The sequence below is a fragment of the Anolis carolinensis genome, chromosome 4 (genome assembly GCF_035594765.1).
Source record: "Anolis carolinensis isolate JA03-04 chromosome 4, rAnoCar3.1.pri, whole genome shotgun sequence".
In the NCBI taxonomy this organism is placed as follows: domain Eukaryota; kingdom Metazoa; phylum Chordata; class Lepidosauria; order Squamata; family Dactyloidae; genus Anolis; species Anolis carolinensis.
In genome coordinates, this window is record NC_085844.1 from 161,767,831 (window position 1) to 161,785,459 (window position 17,629).

Here is a 17,629-nt window from a genome sequence, read left to right on the forward strand (position 1 = left end):
TCTGTGGAGTGTGGTCTATTTACAGAAGTTCTTTATAAAAGTTACTTGCTCTTTCCCCCATAACATACTGGGGGAATTGTGGTTTAAGGAAGGGATACAACAGGTGGTCTTCTCTACCTTCATATTTGTCCCACACAATCTTGGGTTTACTCGTTTCTTCCCTATCCCTGCATGTTTTATCCCTAATAAAACATATTTTAAAAGATTGCCTGAAACAAAGTATGTTGAAAGAGAATATAGTCATCTGGATGAAGAGGTATGTTGATAAAATACCATGTTTTTACTATCTCATGGTATAATATAAAGTAGGAATGTTGCTGTAGAGAGGGAGAGGAAGGGGGTGAGGTGAAACTTCGTTTCATGTTATTACCTTGCCTGTTCAGATATTTTCCTTAATAAATAGTTGGGACAGCCCTTCTGTGCTGCAGAGCAAGGTTTGGTATACAGAATGGTTAAAATCACCACTGCAGCTTGCAGTAGTGCAGGGACAGCAGTTCTGCTGCAAAAAAATCAATCTGCAGAATACACTGCAGAACGGCAGATTCTCAACACCAATACCCCCCCCCCCCCCCCCCCCCCAAATTGAAACTGAGGAGTGCAGGCACCATGGAGCAGATTTTAGCATTACTTTTAGATTCTTGCAACTGCTTCTGTTTTAACAGGACACATACAAAATGTAATAGAATGCAAACTTGCATTATATTTTTTTGTGTGAAAGACGGCTCTCTTGGGAAAAGCAGGCAGGTATAACTGGACAGATGTCCTCAGAAAGAATGGAAAGGTGTTCAGGGGCTCCTAGTCTCTTTCTAAGACTTAAGATTCTATATCTAAGTTGCTGATTCTTCACTGATTTGTATTGCACTTTTGTTTTTGGATGTAATGAGGAACAGGAAGACGGTATTAGATAATAGAATTACAATACTTTATTTCAACACATCTGTACATGCTGTGAGGAGAGAAATCTGCTGAAGACAAATTTGTATGATTGTTTCAGGAATCACAAGTAATTAGAGAACACTTACAGATGCTCTCATCCTGAATTGTAATGTCCACCCACCCATTTTGTGAGAAGATACGGATTTCAAACAGATTGAAAGATTAATGGCATTTGCTAAAAAATAAAGGAGAAATGTCAGTAAAAGCAGAAGCTGTTTTTCTTAATGTTACACAGATTTGTGTTTTAAGGACTGCATTGGATATATAGTACGACCCATGTATCTGTTCTTTCATTTATTCACATTTAACATAATATGTATTCTAGCCATTTTCTAGATCTTCCAGTGTGACTCTATGGTGGTATTGGGCCAGACGTCTTGGGGTTGGGCACTATCCGTGGTTTCATCAATCCACGCAAAGTCAGGAAATGTGTCCCCTACAGATATGAAGTGTTACACTAATTTCATCTGTGAAGCTACCAAATTTTAAATCACTTTCAACGAATGTTACTCAATACTATACAGAAATTATAACTTTATAGAGATAGTGTTTGTGTATCATGTGGATGCAGAGTTTATTGATAACCTCTAAGAGCCTTTCCACACAGCCATATAACCCAGAATATCAAGGCAGAAAATCCCACAATATCTGCTTTGAACTGGGTTATCTTGAGTCCAGACTGCCCTATATTCCAATTCAAAGCAGATATTTTGGGATTTTCTGCTTGATATTCGAGTTATATGCCTGTGTGGAAGGGCCCTAAGAAATCATACACAACATTGTAGAGAAGAAAGATTACATAAATTCAATATTCTTCCTAGGGTATCTTTAAAGGGTCTATTTTGTATGTCTTGAAAAACTTTTAACATTAGAGTATGCTGGATCAATTCAAAGGCGTCTCTCATCATACATTCAGTCTTCTTGGTAGCCAATCAAATTTCTATGTGAAATTCAAAGGCATGATGACTCTGAAGACCAGTGTTTGAAGTCGTACTGAGTGATCTTGGACAAGTCACACACTCCAGCAGTAGAGAAAGACTGAGGCAAATTGCCTCTGAACAAGTTTTGCAAGGAAAGCCCCAAAATTGGTTCATCATAGTTTTGTCATAAGTCAGAAATGATTTAAAGGCACACAAAAACAAATCCAAAAGCAAGACATTAGCATTGCACTGCTCTTTAGTCATGTTCCACAGCAGTGGTATAGGAAGTAATATATAGCCATCATGATTAGTACCCACTGATAGCTTTATTCTCCATGAATTTGTCCAGCTTCTTGTGCGTTTCCTTGGTTTATGTGTCATCACACATTTGTCCTTTGGGTCTTTACAACTTCGACAGTGGAGTTAGACTCAAGGAATTCTTTTTCAACCTCATTTTCTTCTAGGATTTCTATACTGTCTGTCTCCCTAGTAGTTAACAGTGACTGATGTATTTCAGGATTTCAAAAGAACTGTTTAATGTGATAACTATAATTGCCAAAGGTATTCTACATTGCTATTTATTTTGAATACTTTGCCCAGCAAAATGTATCCCTGTACAATGGTTCACTCAAAATAATTAACAAACATTATCTTGTCATTGAAAGGACTGCATATACAGTGTTCCCTCACTACTTCGCGGTTCACTTTTTGCGGATTCGCTGTTTCAAGGTTTATCAATAAACTCTAAAAGAATATTATAAATCATAAAAAATTACAATTTACAGCCTATGAAAGGGAGGAAGGGGAAGCTGAAGGGAGAGAAAAGGAGCCCAAGTGGCAACGGGAGGAGAAGGAGGCAATTTATCAACTCACGATTGGTTGATAAAGACTTAAAATAGTGTGTGACTACTAAAATAATGTATAAATACTAATGTATAAATATATAGTTTTCCTACTTTGCGGATTTTCACTTACTGCGTGTGGTCCTGGAACTTAACCTCCGCAATAAGTGAGGGAACATTGTACCTTCGTTTATTGATGCAGGGGGATCAGGAGTATTTCTCATAAAGTAGTACCTAGGTTTATAACGGGATGATGAAAACTTGTTTCCAGGGAGATTTGCACATTAATTTGTTGAAATTCATCAGGATCTTTCCAGTGGTCTTACACTGTCTGTAGGTTAATATACTATAGTGTATACCCAGCCAATGTGCCATATTCCTTAGGAGCAGGTATTATTTCAATATGTGGCTGAAATACATTTCTCATTGGTTCTTTTCATAGTCCACTCTGGCTGTTATTGAAGGAAACTGGAACCCTAAAACATCCAAAACAACCCTAAATTGAATTATTTGTTTTAGATTTGGAAATCTGATTTAAATCCTGCTTAACCAGCTTAAATAAATTCATTTCAAACTGACTGACCCTATCTGGTTGTGAGGTAAAATGCTGTTTCTTACTTGGAAGAATTATAGGCATGAATTTTGATGTTCAGTCGCTTTCTATCTGTAGCTAATGCATTCAGGCAAAATGATGCTTTCGCATCACTAAACAAATCTTAGATCTCATATAATTCTTTCCTTTTCTTCTCCAGTGCAGCTGTGAGGAATAGATTGGAATATTTTTTTGCTTATTTCTTATTTAACTGCAACTGTTTAGTATTATTCCTAAACTTTAAGCTAATCATAGTGGCCTATTGAAAGCCATAAACTGTCCTTTGAGGTCAGTCTATTTTAGTAAATTGTAGTTAAGGAAGTGCAGTTTAAGGTTTGGTTGCATCACTAAACTGTGTATAATCAAAGTGAAAGTGTCTAATGTCCTTGCACTTGTGATTGAAAAAGGTTGGGAAGGACTGATTGAGCCCAAGCTTGTCTAGACTCATTACCATAATATTTAGCCATAGTTTCATGTCACATCTGAAATCAGACAATGTCTCTCTTATTTAGCTATGCTATCTTCATTGTGATGATGAATACTGAACTATTTTTGAGAATTGCTCTTAGGATTAGTTACCTAATCTAAGTAAATGGAGCCCCTCGGTGGAGTAGTGGGTTAAAGCCTTGTGACTTGAAGGTTGGGTAGCTGACCTGAAGGCTGCCAGGTTTGAATACCACCCGGGGAGAGCGCGGATGAGCTCCCTCTATTAGCTCCAGCTCAATGCGGGGACATGAGAGAAGCCTCCCACAAGGATGGTAAAAACAACAAAAACATCCGGGCATCCCCTGAGCAACATCCTTGCAGATGGCCAATTCTCTCACACCAGAAGCGACAGGTTGCTCCTGACACCAAAAAACAACAAAACAAAAACAAACAAAAAACCCTAAATAAATGAGGCTTCGGAAATTTTCTTAACTGAGGATTCTTTTAGTGGTGAATTTCTCCAGATCTTAAAAACTGAAAATATGGGTATGGTTAGCCCACAAGAGCAGGGCTCATCCCCATCCTCAGTGGAACAGAGAACTTCTGGGTCAAGAACAAAGGTTGTAGTGTGTTCTTATTTACAGTATGGTTGAGCACATCAGATTATTTGGGAGTTTTGACATTAAATATGAGTTGTTAGATTTTCTCTTGGGTCTGATATCTACATTTAGATGCATCATTGTATTGTTTAAATTGTGAAGCAAGATCCTTGTTCAGATTTTTCTCCTTTGATAAAAAAATCCTTACAAATACAGTATTTACACAGTTTTCAGAAATCCTTTTAAGTTGCTGAATTTTTATTTTTTATTTGAATTTGATTCTTGAAAGCTTCCCTTTTAATATTTGAAAGTGACCCATTTAAGTTCTAGCAAATATGATTTGGATATCAGTGATTGTCAGCCTTTGGTCCTCTAGGTATTTTGGACTACAGCTCCTACCATTCTTAACAGCTGGTAAACTGACTTGGATTTCTGAGAGTTGAAGTCCAAAACACTCGGAGGACCAAAGGTTGAGAACAAATGCAGTGTTTAATAATGTTCAGCCTTTGTCTTCATTTAAAATATTTCTCAAAATGCTAGATGCTGTAATAGGCAACAAAATTGTAAACTAATCTGTTGATCTGTTTAGAGACGTTTCAATTTGCATTTTTTGTACGTGATCAAAAGCACTTTATAGGCACATGCTGTATGCCCAAGTTTTGTTGTTCTGCTATCATAAACAGTTTATACTGCATAATTTGGTTTTAAACCTTGTTGGTTCTCCTAGTCACCCCTCTGAGTACAATCATTGTGTTTCTTTTCAAGATGTAGATAATACCTGGGCCTGAAAGCGACTCCTCTTAAAATGTCAGCTTTAAGCAATGATTGCTCACATTTGGAATCTGTTGGTGAAATCACTAAAGAAGACTTAATACAAAAATCTCATGTGAGTCTTAATTGATTAGTTTATTGCTTTCTTAATTTTTTTTTATTAAAGTTCAACTCCTGTCATCTATCTTAGTGTTCTAAAAAGGCAGCATGCTTGTCTTCTTAAATGAATAAAACAATTGCCTTTTAAATCTTGAGATGTAGACATTATGTATTTTCTACATCTATTCCTGTATCTTTAGTGAATTGTATTTAATGTAAGATTTTGTTACAGTTACCTTTTAAAAATTTTTTTTAAGGTTTGGGGCAGGGAATTTAATATTGCCTTTAAATGTTTTACTTATGAGCTGCAGTCCTATATAGATAGTCCCTAAGTTGCTAACAAGATACGTTTTGTAGGTTTGTTCTTAAGTTGAATTTGTATGAAAGCCAGAATAGGTACATTTTTAAAGTGTAACTCCAGAGATATATATATATATATATATATATATATATATATATATATATATATATACACACACACACACACACACACACACACACACACACACACACACATATACACAGTAGAGTCTCACTTATCCAATGTTCTGGATTATCCAACACATTTTTGTAGTCAATGTTTTCAATACATCGTGATATTTTGGTGCTAAATTCGTAAATACAGTACAGTAGAGTCTCAGTTATCGAACATAAACGGGCCGGCAGAATGTTGGATAAGCGAATATGTTGGATAATAAGGAGGGATTAAGGAAAAGCCTATTAAACAACAAATTAGGTTATGATTTTACAAATTAAGCACCAAAACATCATGTTATACAACCAATTTGACAGAAAAAGTAGTTCAATATGCAGTAATGCTATGTAATAATTACTGTATTTATGAATTTAGCACCAAAATATCACGGTGTATTGAAAACATTGACTACAAAAATGCGTTGGATAATCCAGAACGTTGGATAAGTGAGACTCTACTGTAATTACTGCATAGCATTACTGTGTATTGAACTACCTTTTCTGTCAAATTTGTTGTATAACATGATGTTTTGGTGCTTAATTTGTAAAATCATAACCTTATTTGATGTGTAATAGGCTTTTCCTTAATCCTTCCTTATTCTCCAACATATTTGCTTATTCAACATTCTGCCAGCCCGTTTATGTTGGATAAGTGAGACTCTACTGTGTGTATTATACTTTGAATAGCTTAGGGAAGGCTTAACACCCCTGTAGTGTTTGTTTTGCTTGTTCAGAAGATTTCACCTGACTTTCTGTCCATGTGATAATTGTATATTGAAAAAATTGGTTTGTTATGAAAAGAAGGGTTGGAGATAAAACTTCAGTGGAGACACCTTTTTCCCATAATAACTCTTTCTGGACAGATTTTCCCTTCTTAGGGGTATAATTCTCTCACTTTCTGTTGTCTTATCCCTGTTCTTAACTGTGAGTTGTTCGTAAGTTGGATGTTTATAACTCGAGGACTGACTGCGTATACTTTACTAGAAATAAATTCTGTTGAACTCAGTAAGAGTTATTTATTTCTAGATACGTATAGCTAGGCATTGTTCAACCTAGAATATGAAATAAAATAATTGCATTCTGCAATATAATTTTTAATTAGATATAATGACAGAAGCTGCTGTATAGGAACTCTGTGGAATAGTAGAACCAAAAATATAGAACAGTAATGGATTTCATGGAATAGAGTTCATGTATGTGTTTTACCTCCAATTATTGGCAGTTTATAAAAATAGCACATTTCCTTAATTAGCCAGTTACAAAACATTTCATTTTTCCAGAATAAGAATAATGTGTGGTTATTTTCTGCTTTTCTTACGTTTTGTTTCCCATTAATTTTATTAATTGCATAATTCTCTACCATTTCTAATAGGGCACTTGCCAAGACTGTAAAATAAAAGGACCAAATCTTTGGGCATGTTTAGAGGTAAGCAGAATTACTATATAATATGCAAGAAACAATATTCACCTACTACTGGGTAGTCTGTAATGGAAGTTTAGTACAGTAGAGTCTCACTTATCCAACACATTTTTGTAGTCAATGTTTTCAATATATTGTGATATTTTGGTGCTAAATTCATAAATACAGTAATTACTACATAGCATTACTGCGTATTGAACTACTTTTTCTGCTAAATTTGTTGTATAACATGATGTTTTAGTGCTTCATTTGTAAAATCATAACCTAATTTGATGTTTAATAGGCTTTTCCTTAATGCCTCCTTATTATCCAACATATTCGCTTATCCAGCATTCTGCCGGCCCGTTTATGTTGGATAAGTGAGACTCTACTGTATGTGTAGTACATTGCTTGGCATTTTGGGATATGTTTCTTTTAAGTTGTTGTATGAAGAGATCACCTTTAAATTCGTTTTTATATTCAAATCTATTGTGAAAGCAGTATTATGTTAGCTATGCTCAAGTGGATGAAAATAATTCATAAATAATTTGGGGGGAAAGTCATTTGCATTTGCCTTAACATTTCTTAATATTAGATTTTTGCTCTGTTAGTCATTAAAAGTTCAATGTTCTTTATTATAATAAAGGTTGCATAATGTAAGGGTATCTGTATCATGTTCAAGTTATTGTATCAATATGTCCTTTTTAAGTATGCATAAAATAAAACATTTTAAAGTGTTATTTTTAAAAAGTTACAATTGATGCATGATAGACTTAGGAATGCTCTTCTCTATATAAGAATGAAATTAGAAACTTATTAATTATAAAATCAAACATCCAGGCGTCCCCTGTGCAACGTCCTTGCAGATGACCAATTCTCTCACAAAGTTTCTCAAGTCACTCCTGACGCGAAAAAAAAATCTTTAACTTGTTGAATTGAATGTCTTACTTAGCTGTTTTAAAAATACGTAGTCCTTAATTGTGATATAAGCTCTATGATGGTACAGGTGTGCAGAGGTGCTTGAGGTCATCAGTATTGCCACGTCTAGCACTGCTCCTAAGCTTTTACCATGGTATTTAATATGCAAGAATCAGTAGAAAATACTTAGTTGTGATTTAAAATAATGCTGAAAAAGTGTGTTACAGAGCCATTGACATCAATTTTCATTTTGTTGGCTTTCAGTATGGCTTTTACCATTGAATCTGATTCAAAAAGCACTATAGTATTCCTTTCAACTGGAAACTACTTCTGGCACTACATGTTTTCCCTTCATTTTCAGAAGCTTTCAGTTGAATCTGGATATCTCTTATTAAGCTAAGAATATAAAAATAATTTGTCATATGTGAGGAACTTGTTGCGGACTGAGCTCCTGAAGATACAATGTGTTACAGCTTGTTAATAATTATTTTGCTTTGTGTAACAGAATCGATGCTCATATGTTGGTTGTGGAGAATCCCATATAGATCACAGCACCATACATTCTCAGGTATGTTTATGTGTCTGTTTAAATTTTAATATTACATAGTCAAAATTTCTGAAAATTTTCAAGTGTGCTGGGATGACGTTCATGGCTATGTTTTTTGTACAGCTGATTTATTAATATTTATTAATATAGATGTACAAAAATATAGGTGGAGCCTTCGGTGGTGCAGTGGGTTAAACCCTTGTGCTGGCAGGACTGATGACTTGAAGGTTGGGTTGCTGATCTGAAGGTTGCCTGTTTGAATCCAACCTGGAGAGAGCACAGATGAGCTCCCTCTATCAGCTCCAGCTCCATGCGGGGACATGAGAGAAGCCTCCCACAAGGATGCTAAAAACATCAGGGTGTCCCCTGGGCAAGGTCCTTGCAGACGGCCAATTCTCTCACACCAGAAGTGACTTGTAGTTTTTCAAGTCGCTCCTGACACGAAAAAAATAATAATATAGATTTGGATTTCAGCTGTGTATGAACAGTTCCTGTTTATATTCAGAGCCTGGAATGATTAAATCTTACCCTATAGTTATAGTATTAATTGTGTTGGAAACTAATAACTTTGTCATCATGTTTATTGGTAAATGGTATAGTGTAATCCAACGGATGGTAAATGTGCACTAATTTCCATAATATGCAACTAAACATTTATTTAAAGTGGTAATGTGAGAGTCATTACATTCAAAGTAGAAAGTTGTGTAAAATGTTTCCCAAGATTTTTTGGGAGATTATTTGAGAATTGTACTTCCTTGCACCAAACATGTTATAATGCAGAAAGCTGATGTAAGGAGGAGATATATGATTGCAAAACACTATTAAAAGTATAACTAGCACAACCACATTCTTTTGTGGCTCTACTTTTAAGATAGGAAATAGATTTCTTGTAGCAAGAGAAACAAAAATTAATGACACTACAAATATGGTTCTCGTGTTTATAGTTGAGTTAACTTTTATTGTAAAGTGTCAAATAATGCAAGATGCTTTTATAATCTAATTTCCTTTTAGCCAACTCCAAGTTTTTCAGAAGCAAAAATTCCTTCCATTATTGGTGTTATTCTTGAGCTGATATTATTAAAGTAGTCCAGCATAGTATGTAAGATTAAAATAAAACAGTAAAAAAAAATCCAGAGTTTTCATAATTCTTGAGCAAAGCCAAAATAACTGGAGCAGACAAAGAAGTAAATTAATGACACATTGACCCAGAGATAGGAAGGTTAGTGGGAAAAATGTATTATTTTTTCACCAAATAGTTAAAAAGCTTATTTGCTGGAATGCAGATTAAAAAAATCCAGGATTTCATTCTTCTCTCCTGCCATAGTTCTTGTTCTGAGCTTCAGAGAGAAAGAAAAAACTGTTTTGGAAAATCCCATTTATTTTTCACCCACCACCTTATATAGAATGAGTGAGATTAGAAAGAAAGACGTATATGTGTGAGCGCATCCGCACAACACATACACATAGAACATGAAGGAAACATTATATAACCCTTTATATGAGCTATAAATTAGACCCACGCTACTCGTCATTGCAACCAACAATATTGCACAAGAACAATTCTCTTTGATAAACATAGACAGATTAATTGATTTCCTCAGAGTCCAGTTCTGCCACCAAAGAACCAGATACTCAAACAAGTCAACAGACAATTTACAGCATTTATATTCCGCCCTTCTCATCCCGAAGGGGACTCAGGGCAGATCACATTGCACACACAAAGGCAAACATTCAATGCCATAACATAGAACAGCGACAGAGACAAGACGCAGGAACGGGCTGGCCTCAAACTCATGACCTCTTGGTCAGAGTGATTTGTTGCAGCTGGCTTGCTTTCCAGCCTGTGCCACAACCCGGCCGACATTTTCCCTAGTTCTGAAGAGCTGCTAGGCATTGCACTGGGTAGATTTCATTGTATTTGAAAAAGGCATGATGAAACTAGAGAATCTCATATAGGGAGAAAACATTTGAGCTGCATGTATTCAGTTATAGGAAGGAAACAGAACATTGATTTGTATGCTCCCACCTAACATATAATCACAGATCTGTAATTCTGTTGCTTTCTAATCTCATCCATTCATCTTGTTGTGATTGCTTTCAACCAGACTTGAGGTGAGAGTGCAGGAGAGCTGTCAGAAGCAGACTCGTGTTTTCCCAAACAGGCACAAATCATTTTTCACAAGGCCTCCTCAGCAATAGAATACAGAATGTCTATGTTGCAGATTTAGTTTGTGCTGTGTTCAACTTGTTTTCCATGATGTGCATACTTGACAACAGAAGTCCATGACATTTTCTATGTCCTGTAGCTCCAGCCCATGTCACTACCCTGTTTCCCCTAAAATAAGACATCCCCAGAAAATAAGACCTAGTAGAGGTTTTGCTGAATTGCTAAATATAAGGCCTCCCCCGAAAGTAAGGCCTAGCAAAGTTTTTGTTTGGAAGCATGCCCATCGAACAGAACACCAGAGCATGCAGGATCGGTAAATGTACGTACCATAGAGTGTTGTACATGGAAATATTGGTAGTAACAAGAAATTCTTGATGGGATTCACAGTTTGCCTGGTTATGCTGGTTTGTAATGACAACTAATGTACAGTATATAATAAATGTTCATTTTTTTGTTCAACAATAAATGTGAATTCTTCTTCATGGAAAAATAAGACATCCCCTGAAAATAAGACCTAGCGCATCTTTGGTAGAAAAAATTAATATAAGACACTGTCTTATTTTCGGGGAAACACAGTAAGTGATTATTGCCTCAATCGACACAGGTCACATGTGGATGTTACCTGCTAAAATTTTATCTGAAGTGAAATGCAACACAGCATCTTATTGGCATATGAGGAGATTATCTGCTGGTTTTATTGTTTTCTAGTTATCATTTTGGGAAGAGTATCCAAAATGTAATAGTTACTCTATTACCTTTCATCAAAAGCTTTATCTTCTATATTAGTTATTCTTACAAATAAAAAAAACTTAGTTTTGTTACTTTTCTTACTTTCACTGATCTTGTTTTTTTAGGAAACAAAGCACTGTCTAACAGTTAATCTTACGACATTACGTGTCTGGTGTTATGCATGCAGCAAAGAAGTGTTTCTAGATAGAAAACTGAGATCACATTCTTTGCTGCAAAATGTACGACTGTCTCACCAAGCTCCAGACATCAACATGCAGGTAAGTAGGCAAATAATTCATTTAGGATCTTATATGAAAATAGCTTTGTAATTTTTTTTTCTGTTTCTTTGGTTTTCTTTCTGTTTCCATAGAGTTTGTAAAATGTTTCAAGTAAATTTTTATTCAGGTTTTTATACTTTCTATACAAAAGTATTCAGATGAACACTTATAAGAAAGTTTAATGAAAAATGTGAAAATTCACAGAGGTATTCAGTTGTGATCTCCTAATGTTATTTTCCACCAAACATATTCAGTTTGCCCTGAAAATTTGGATCACCCTGTGGGGCAAATCGAGGCAAGGAATGTTAGTAGCCATGAGGAGCCGACTTCTATTCGTGTAGCATTGGATTGCATTCTTTTTACATTAACTGCCTTTTGGAATATATACAGGAACCCCTGGTTGCGCAATGAGTTAAACCCTTGTGCCAGCAGTACCGCTGGCCGACAGGTCAGTGGTTCAAATCCGAAGAGAGCGGGTGAGCTCCCTCTGTCAACTCCAGCTCCATACAGGGACATGAGAGAAGCCTCCCACAGGATGGTAAAACATCAACATCCGGACATCCTCTGGGCAACGACTTTGCAGATGGCCAGTTCTATCACACCAGGAGTGATTTTTAGTTTCTTGAAGGAACTAGCAGAAGTTATTTCGGAACCACTATTCTGCCTTGGTCAGACCACACCTGGAATAATGTGTCCAATTCTGGGCACCGCAGTTGAAGGAAGATGTTGACAAGTTGGAAGGGTCCAGAGAAGGTTGACTAAAATGATCAAGGCTCTGGAGAACGAGCCCTATGAGGAGCGGCTTAAAGAGCTGGGCATGTTTAGTCTGCAGAAGAGAAGGCTGAGAGGAGACATGATAGACCGCTAGGAGAGGTCATCCGGAGTTTTGGAGTACAGTGCCATCTCTACGCGGATGACACCCAACTCTACTACTCTTTTCCACCAAAATCCAAGGAAGCCCCTCGGATTCTGGACCAGTGCCTGGCCGCTGTATTGGCCTGGATGAGGGCGAACAAGCTGTGACTTAATCCTGACAAGACAGAGGTCCTCCAAGTCAGTCGTTCGTCTGATCGGGGTATTGGGTGGCAACCTGTGCTTGACGGGGTCGCACTCCCCCTGAAGGTGCAGGTCCGCAGCTTGGGGGTCCTCCTGGATTCGGGGCTGACTCTTGAGGCTCAGGTGTCAGCCGTGGCCGGGAGGGCCTTTGCACAATTAAAACTTGTGCGCCAGCTGCGACCATACCTCGAGAAGTCTGATCTGACTACGGTGGTCCATGCCTTAGTTACCGCTAGACTGGATTATTGCAATGCGCTCTACGTGGGGCTGCCTTTGAAGACGGCCCAGAAACTACAATTAGTCCAACGTTCGGCAACCAGGCTTCTAACCGGAGCAACTTACAGGGCGCATTCAACGCCTCTGTTCAAGGAGCTCCACTGGCTGCCATTTATTTTCCAGGCCCAATTCAAGGTGCAGGTTATCACCTACAAAGCCCTAAATGGTTTGGGACCCACCTACCTTAGAGACCGCATCTCCCCCTACGAACCTGCACGTTCTCTCCGCTCGTCGGGGGAGGCCCTCCTCTCGCTTCCACCACCTTCGCAGTCGCGGCTGGTGGGGACGAGAGAGAGGGCCGTCTCTGTTGTGGCCCCCCGGGTTTGGAACTCCCTCCCTAGGGAGATCAGGCAGGCCCCTACCCTACTCTCCTTTCGGAAGAGCCTTAAGACCTGGCTCTTCCAAAAAGCCTTTGAGGGTTAATTATTATAGGGTCGATTTTCCTGCCCATCTAATAATAGGTTGCCTGGCCATGATTATTTTGCACTTTATTGATTTTTAAACTGTGAAACTACCTCTACCATGCTGAAGTTTTTCCCCTTGGCCCAGCTCCGTGTTTTTAGCCCTGTTTTTAACCATTTTATGCTGTGTGCTGACTTTTATAACTGTTTATTGATGTTATGTTTTTATTGATGCGCCATTGTTTTATTGCCGATCTTGTTTTATTGTTTTATTGCTGTTATTGTATTGTTGTCGGGCATGGCCCCATGTAAGCCGCTCCGAGTCCCTCCGGGGAGATGGGGCGGGATATAAAAATAAAGTTGTTATTGTTATTATTATTATAGCCATGTACAAAAATGTGAGGGGAAGTCATAGGGAGGAGGGAGCAAGCTTGCTCTGTGCTGCCTTGGAGACTAGGACATGGAACAGTGGCTTCAAACTACAGGAAAGGAGATTCCACCTAAACATGAGGAAGAACTTCCTCACTGTGAGAGCTATTCGGCAGTGGAACTCTCTGCTCCGGAGTGTGGTGGAGGCTCCTTCCTTGGAGGCTTTTAAGCAGAGGCTGGATGGCCATCTGTCGGGGGTGCTTTGAATGAGATTTTCCTGCTGCTTGCAGGGGGTTGGACTGGATGGCCCGTGAGGTCTCTTCCAACTCTACGATTCTATGATTCTCAAGTCGCTCCTGACACCAAAAAAAAGGATATATACAGACATATATATATATATATATATAACAACAACACTCTTCTGGCTGCACCTAGACAACTCTACATGAATGTACTAATCATTAGAATCAGAACAGCCACTTTAGGCTTGCCTGTGAGTGTGTTCAATCATCTCCAGGGGATTTTTTTTCTTATTTTTTAATGAGAACAGTAGTGCTTATCTCATATTATGTTTGTTTATATTACTTACATTATATATTTTATCTCAGAATTGTGAATGTATTTATAATATAACATTGGGAATTCATTTCTTTTTGCTGACTGGGATAATGGGAGCTCTAGTGCGACACTTTTGAAGGTTGGAGAACTCTAGACAAGTCTGTTTATGAAGTGATAACTACTTTTACATTGAGAAAGCTTGTTACATGAGTGCAAAAACTCATAGCCTTATATACACTATCATATAACACAGTCAGTGTAGATTCATATAATGCAGCTGAACTGTATTATATGAGTCTACACTGCATTATATGGCAATGTAGATGAGAGTTTCAGAGAAAAGCTGACATTTGGTTTCATTAAGGAGAAGACAATAATTGCTTAGATCCAAAGATATCTATTGTGAGTTAAAAAACATTTTGAGTGCACGTGGCGGCATGGATCCATAATTTCTGTTGCCTTGTTTGACCTCTTGCCAATTGGAAACTATTCAGTTTCTCTGTATTGTGTTCTGGCAGTAGTTTCTTGTCCTGGATACACCTTGCTTGTCAGAACAATGAAATGTTGTGACACACCCAATTTTTTATTTTCTACACAATCAAAGGCTTTGTTGTAATTTATAAAGCACAGGTTGATCTTCTTCTGAAGGGAGGAACCAGGCATTCCTTCCTTTCCTTGCCTCCCTACTGGCTTGCTGCCTAGGTGGAGATAGGCAGTGAGCAAGTGGGCAGGTGGAGAAAGGAAGAGAGTAACCGGAAGGGCCTTCCTTTCTCTGCCTGCCTCATTGCTTGGAACAGGGCACTCTTTTCTTTCTCCGCTTAGCTGCTCGCTTGCTGCAGGACAGATTATGACAGTGGGAAATTGAGCAGGCCAAGAAAGGAAGGGAAGAACTGGGCAGTCTTTCTCCACCTGCCCTTGACCTTTTTCACTAGGTGGGTACGGAGGAGGGAGGAAGGCAGCAAGCAAAATGACAGGTGTAGAAAGGAAGGGACTTCCAATTCCTCCCTTTCCTTCTCCACATACCTGTTTGATTATTTCCTTCCTCCACCTGGGCACCAAGAAAGGCTATGGGCAGGCAAAGAAAGGAAGGGAGGAACTGGGCATCCAAGTAGAGGATGACTGCGAGGAAATGGTTAGGTGGGAAGAGAAAGGCAGAGAAGAAGCCAGTGGCTGGACACATTGCCACAAATAAAAGGCCATGGCAGAGCAGCAGTTGCTGCTGTGGGACATAGTGTCTCTATTCTATCTGGTCAGCTTGGCCTTAGTATGCCCACCTGCTGCCTTACTCTATGTCCTATGGCATTTTTCTTAGGGATTTACAAGCCTCATCACACATTCTTGATCTCCCTCAGTCTCACAAGACTTGAAGTCACTGTTAAAAATGGCATAGGGCAGCAGCAGAGACAGCTGCAATTTGTGAAAATGAAACCAGTACAAGTGGAGGGCCAATTGTATATCAGAAATATTATGTAAATGTTCATTTGTAATGCACTTTTCAGTGTGCATCAGTTGCAGCACTATGTTCAGTGTTCCAACAAAGACAAAATCAAGCACAGCTGGTTGATCTTCCAATATGCAATCTGTACTGCTTCATATGTAATGTTTTAAGACCAAATTATTTTATAGGCTGAGTATTTCTTACCTGAAATCCTTGAGACCAAAGGTGTTCTGAATTTTAGAATACTTGCATGATTAAAATGAGATACCTCGGAGATGGGATTGAAATATAAACACAATATTTTTAAACACCTTATACACATAGCCTGAAGATAGATTTTAACAATATTTTTAATAATATTGTTCATGAAACAAAATTTGTATACATTGAACATTCCGGATAAGAGATGCTCGGCTTGAATTTACACATCACTATATTTTTGGCTTTGCTTGTGTAATATGTATTCGAACCCTAAATAAATTTGTGTTGTATAGAGGAAGCAAAGACAATCATATTCACAAAAATGTTTCTTATGCTATGCTTTTTATTTTTTTTTCCTGAAGGATATTAGGTTGCCTAGCATCCCAACACTGAAAATTCCTCTGATTGCAACATTTGATGACCTAGATATACAAGTAGATGAAGAAGATGAATTCAAGGCAAGAGGTAATTTAAGTAGATAATTCACCTGAATAACAGTCACTGACACAAGTTGCTTCTGTGGTAAATATATTTGCCTATTTGCTAGTCAGTGCTTTTGCTTTTTTTGATCAGTGTCTTCATAGTAGTTTTCCCATGCAGTCTGTATTCCAAAAGTGCTTTGCTCATGTAATGAATCTGATATCCATAAATGGGCTACTTTTAATCTACTGCTAAAGCATGCTATGTGAACAGTAAAATGAAACCCAAACATAACTGTTAGTATACAAGCAAATGCATGTCACTTGCTGTAAACTTAGTAAGGAATTCTGTGTGCTTCAAAAGTGCAAACATCTGAAACTCCTGAAATAGATGGGTATAAGTATTTGTCAGCTCCTTTGTCCAGGAGTGATAATAATAGGCAATGGAATGTGGTAATTTCAACCAATTCTAAGATTGCAAATTATTATGAGGATTAGTTTTCCTTGTATATATCACAGTGATTTAATTTTTGGCTCATTTGGCAATTTCCCCCTTCCTTGCAGGACTGACCGGTTTGAAAAACATTGGGAACACTTGTTACATGAATGCAGCTTTACAAGCTCTTTCAAATTGGTAAGAAAAGCTATTTTTAGGACTGTATTTCAGCTGTCTGAAATTCCAGACAAATTAGCAGTCTAGCCTAGAGTTGAAGATCAGTAACTCTTTAAGAATCCAGTAACGGTAACTGAAACCTTAGCCTTTCTCTAACATATACAACATCTTTGCATAAACATTGCCATAGAAGTTGCCTGCTCTTTGAGACTAACTGAAAATTCTGATAAAGTGCATGCTAAAGTATGTTTCTTCGCAATGCTCCAAAATGTACAACTCAAATTAAATAGTATGAATATTCTTTCTATATATCTTCCTATAATTATATAAGCCTCCCATTAAGAGCAGGGATTTTTGGTGTTAATCTTTTATGTCCTAAAAAAGTCAAATAGTGTCATGACACTGAGGGTAAGAAAGATTTTTTTTTAATTTTTACAGTATGCTTAATTGTTTTAGAACAGTTTAATTGATTAGACTGGAAACTTCTAGTTATGGAAGTTTCAAAAGTTGCAGTGAAATACTTTTGAAGGACAAGTGATCAAATGTATGTATTCCACATCAGAAAGGAATATGTGTTCTAATGCCAGTGGATAAAACAAAG

At 37.5% G+C, this 17,629-nt stretch overlaps 1 protein-coding gene across 5 annotated transcripts in view; it reads left to right on the forward strand.

Moving 5' to 3' along the window:
• Positions 1-17,629, forward strand: part of usp33 (ubiquitin specific peptidase 33) — a 45,080-nt gene that overhangs the window by 3,443 nt on the left and 24,008 nt on the right. For 4 of the 5 annotated variants that reach the window (XM_016994873.2, XM_016994871.2, XM_003223075.4 and 1 more), the window contains exons 2-7: positions 5,081-5,201; positions 7,032-7,085; positions 8,482-8,544; positions 11,545-11,697; positions 16,359-16,461; positions 16,980-17,049. In XM_016994873.2, coding sequence (XP_016850362.2) covers positions 5,121-5,201; positions 7,032-7,085; positions 8,482-8,544; positions 11,545-11,697; positions 16,359-16,461; positions 16,980-17,049 — 524 coding nt within the window. In that variant the 5' untranslated portion in view covers positions 5,081-5,120. The remainder of the gene's footprint in view (positions 1-5,080; positions 5,202-7,031; positions 7,086-8,481; positions 8,545-11,544; positions 11,698-16,358; positions 16,462-16,979; positions 17,050-17,629) is intronic. The other variant, XM_016994874.2, reaches the window with a different exon arrangement.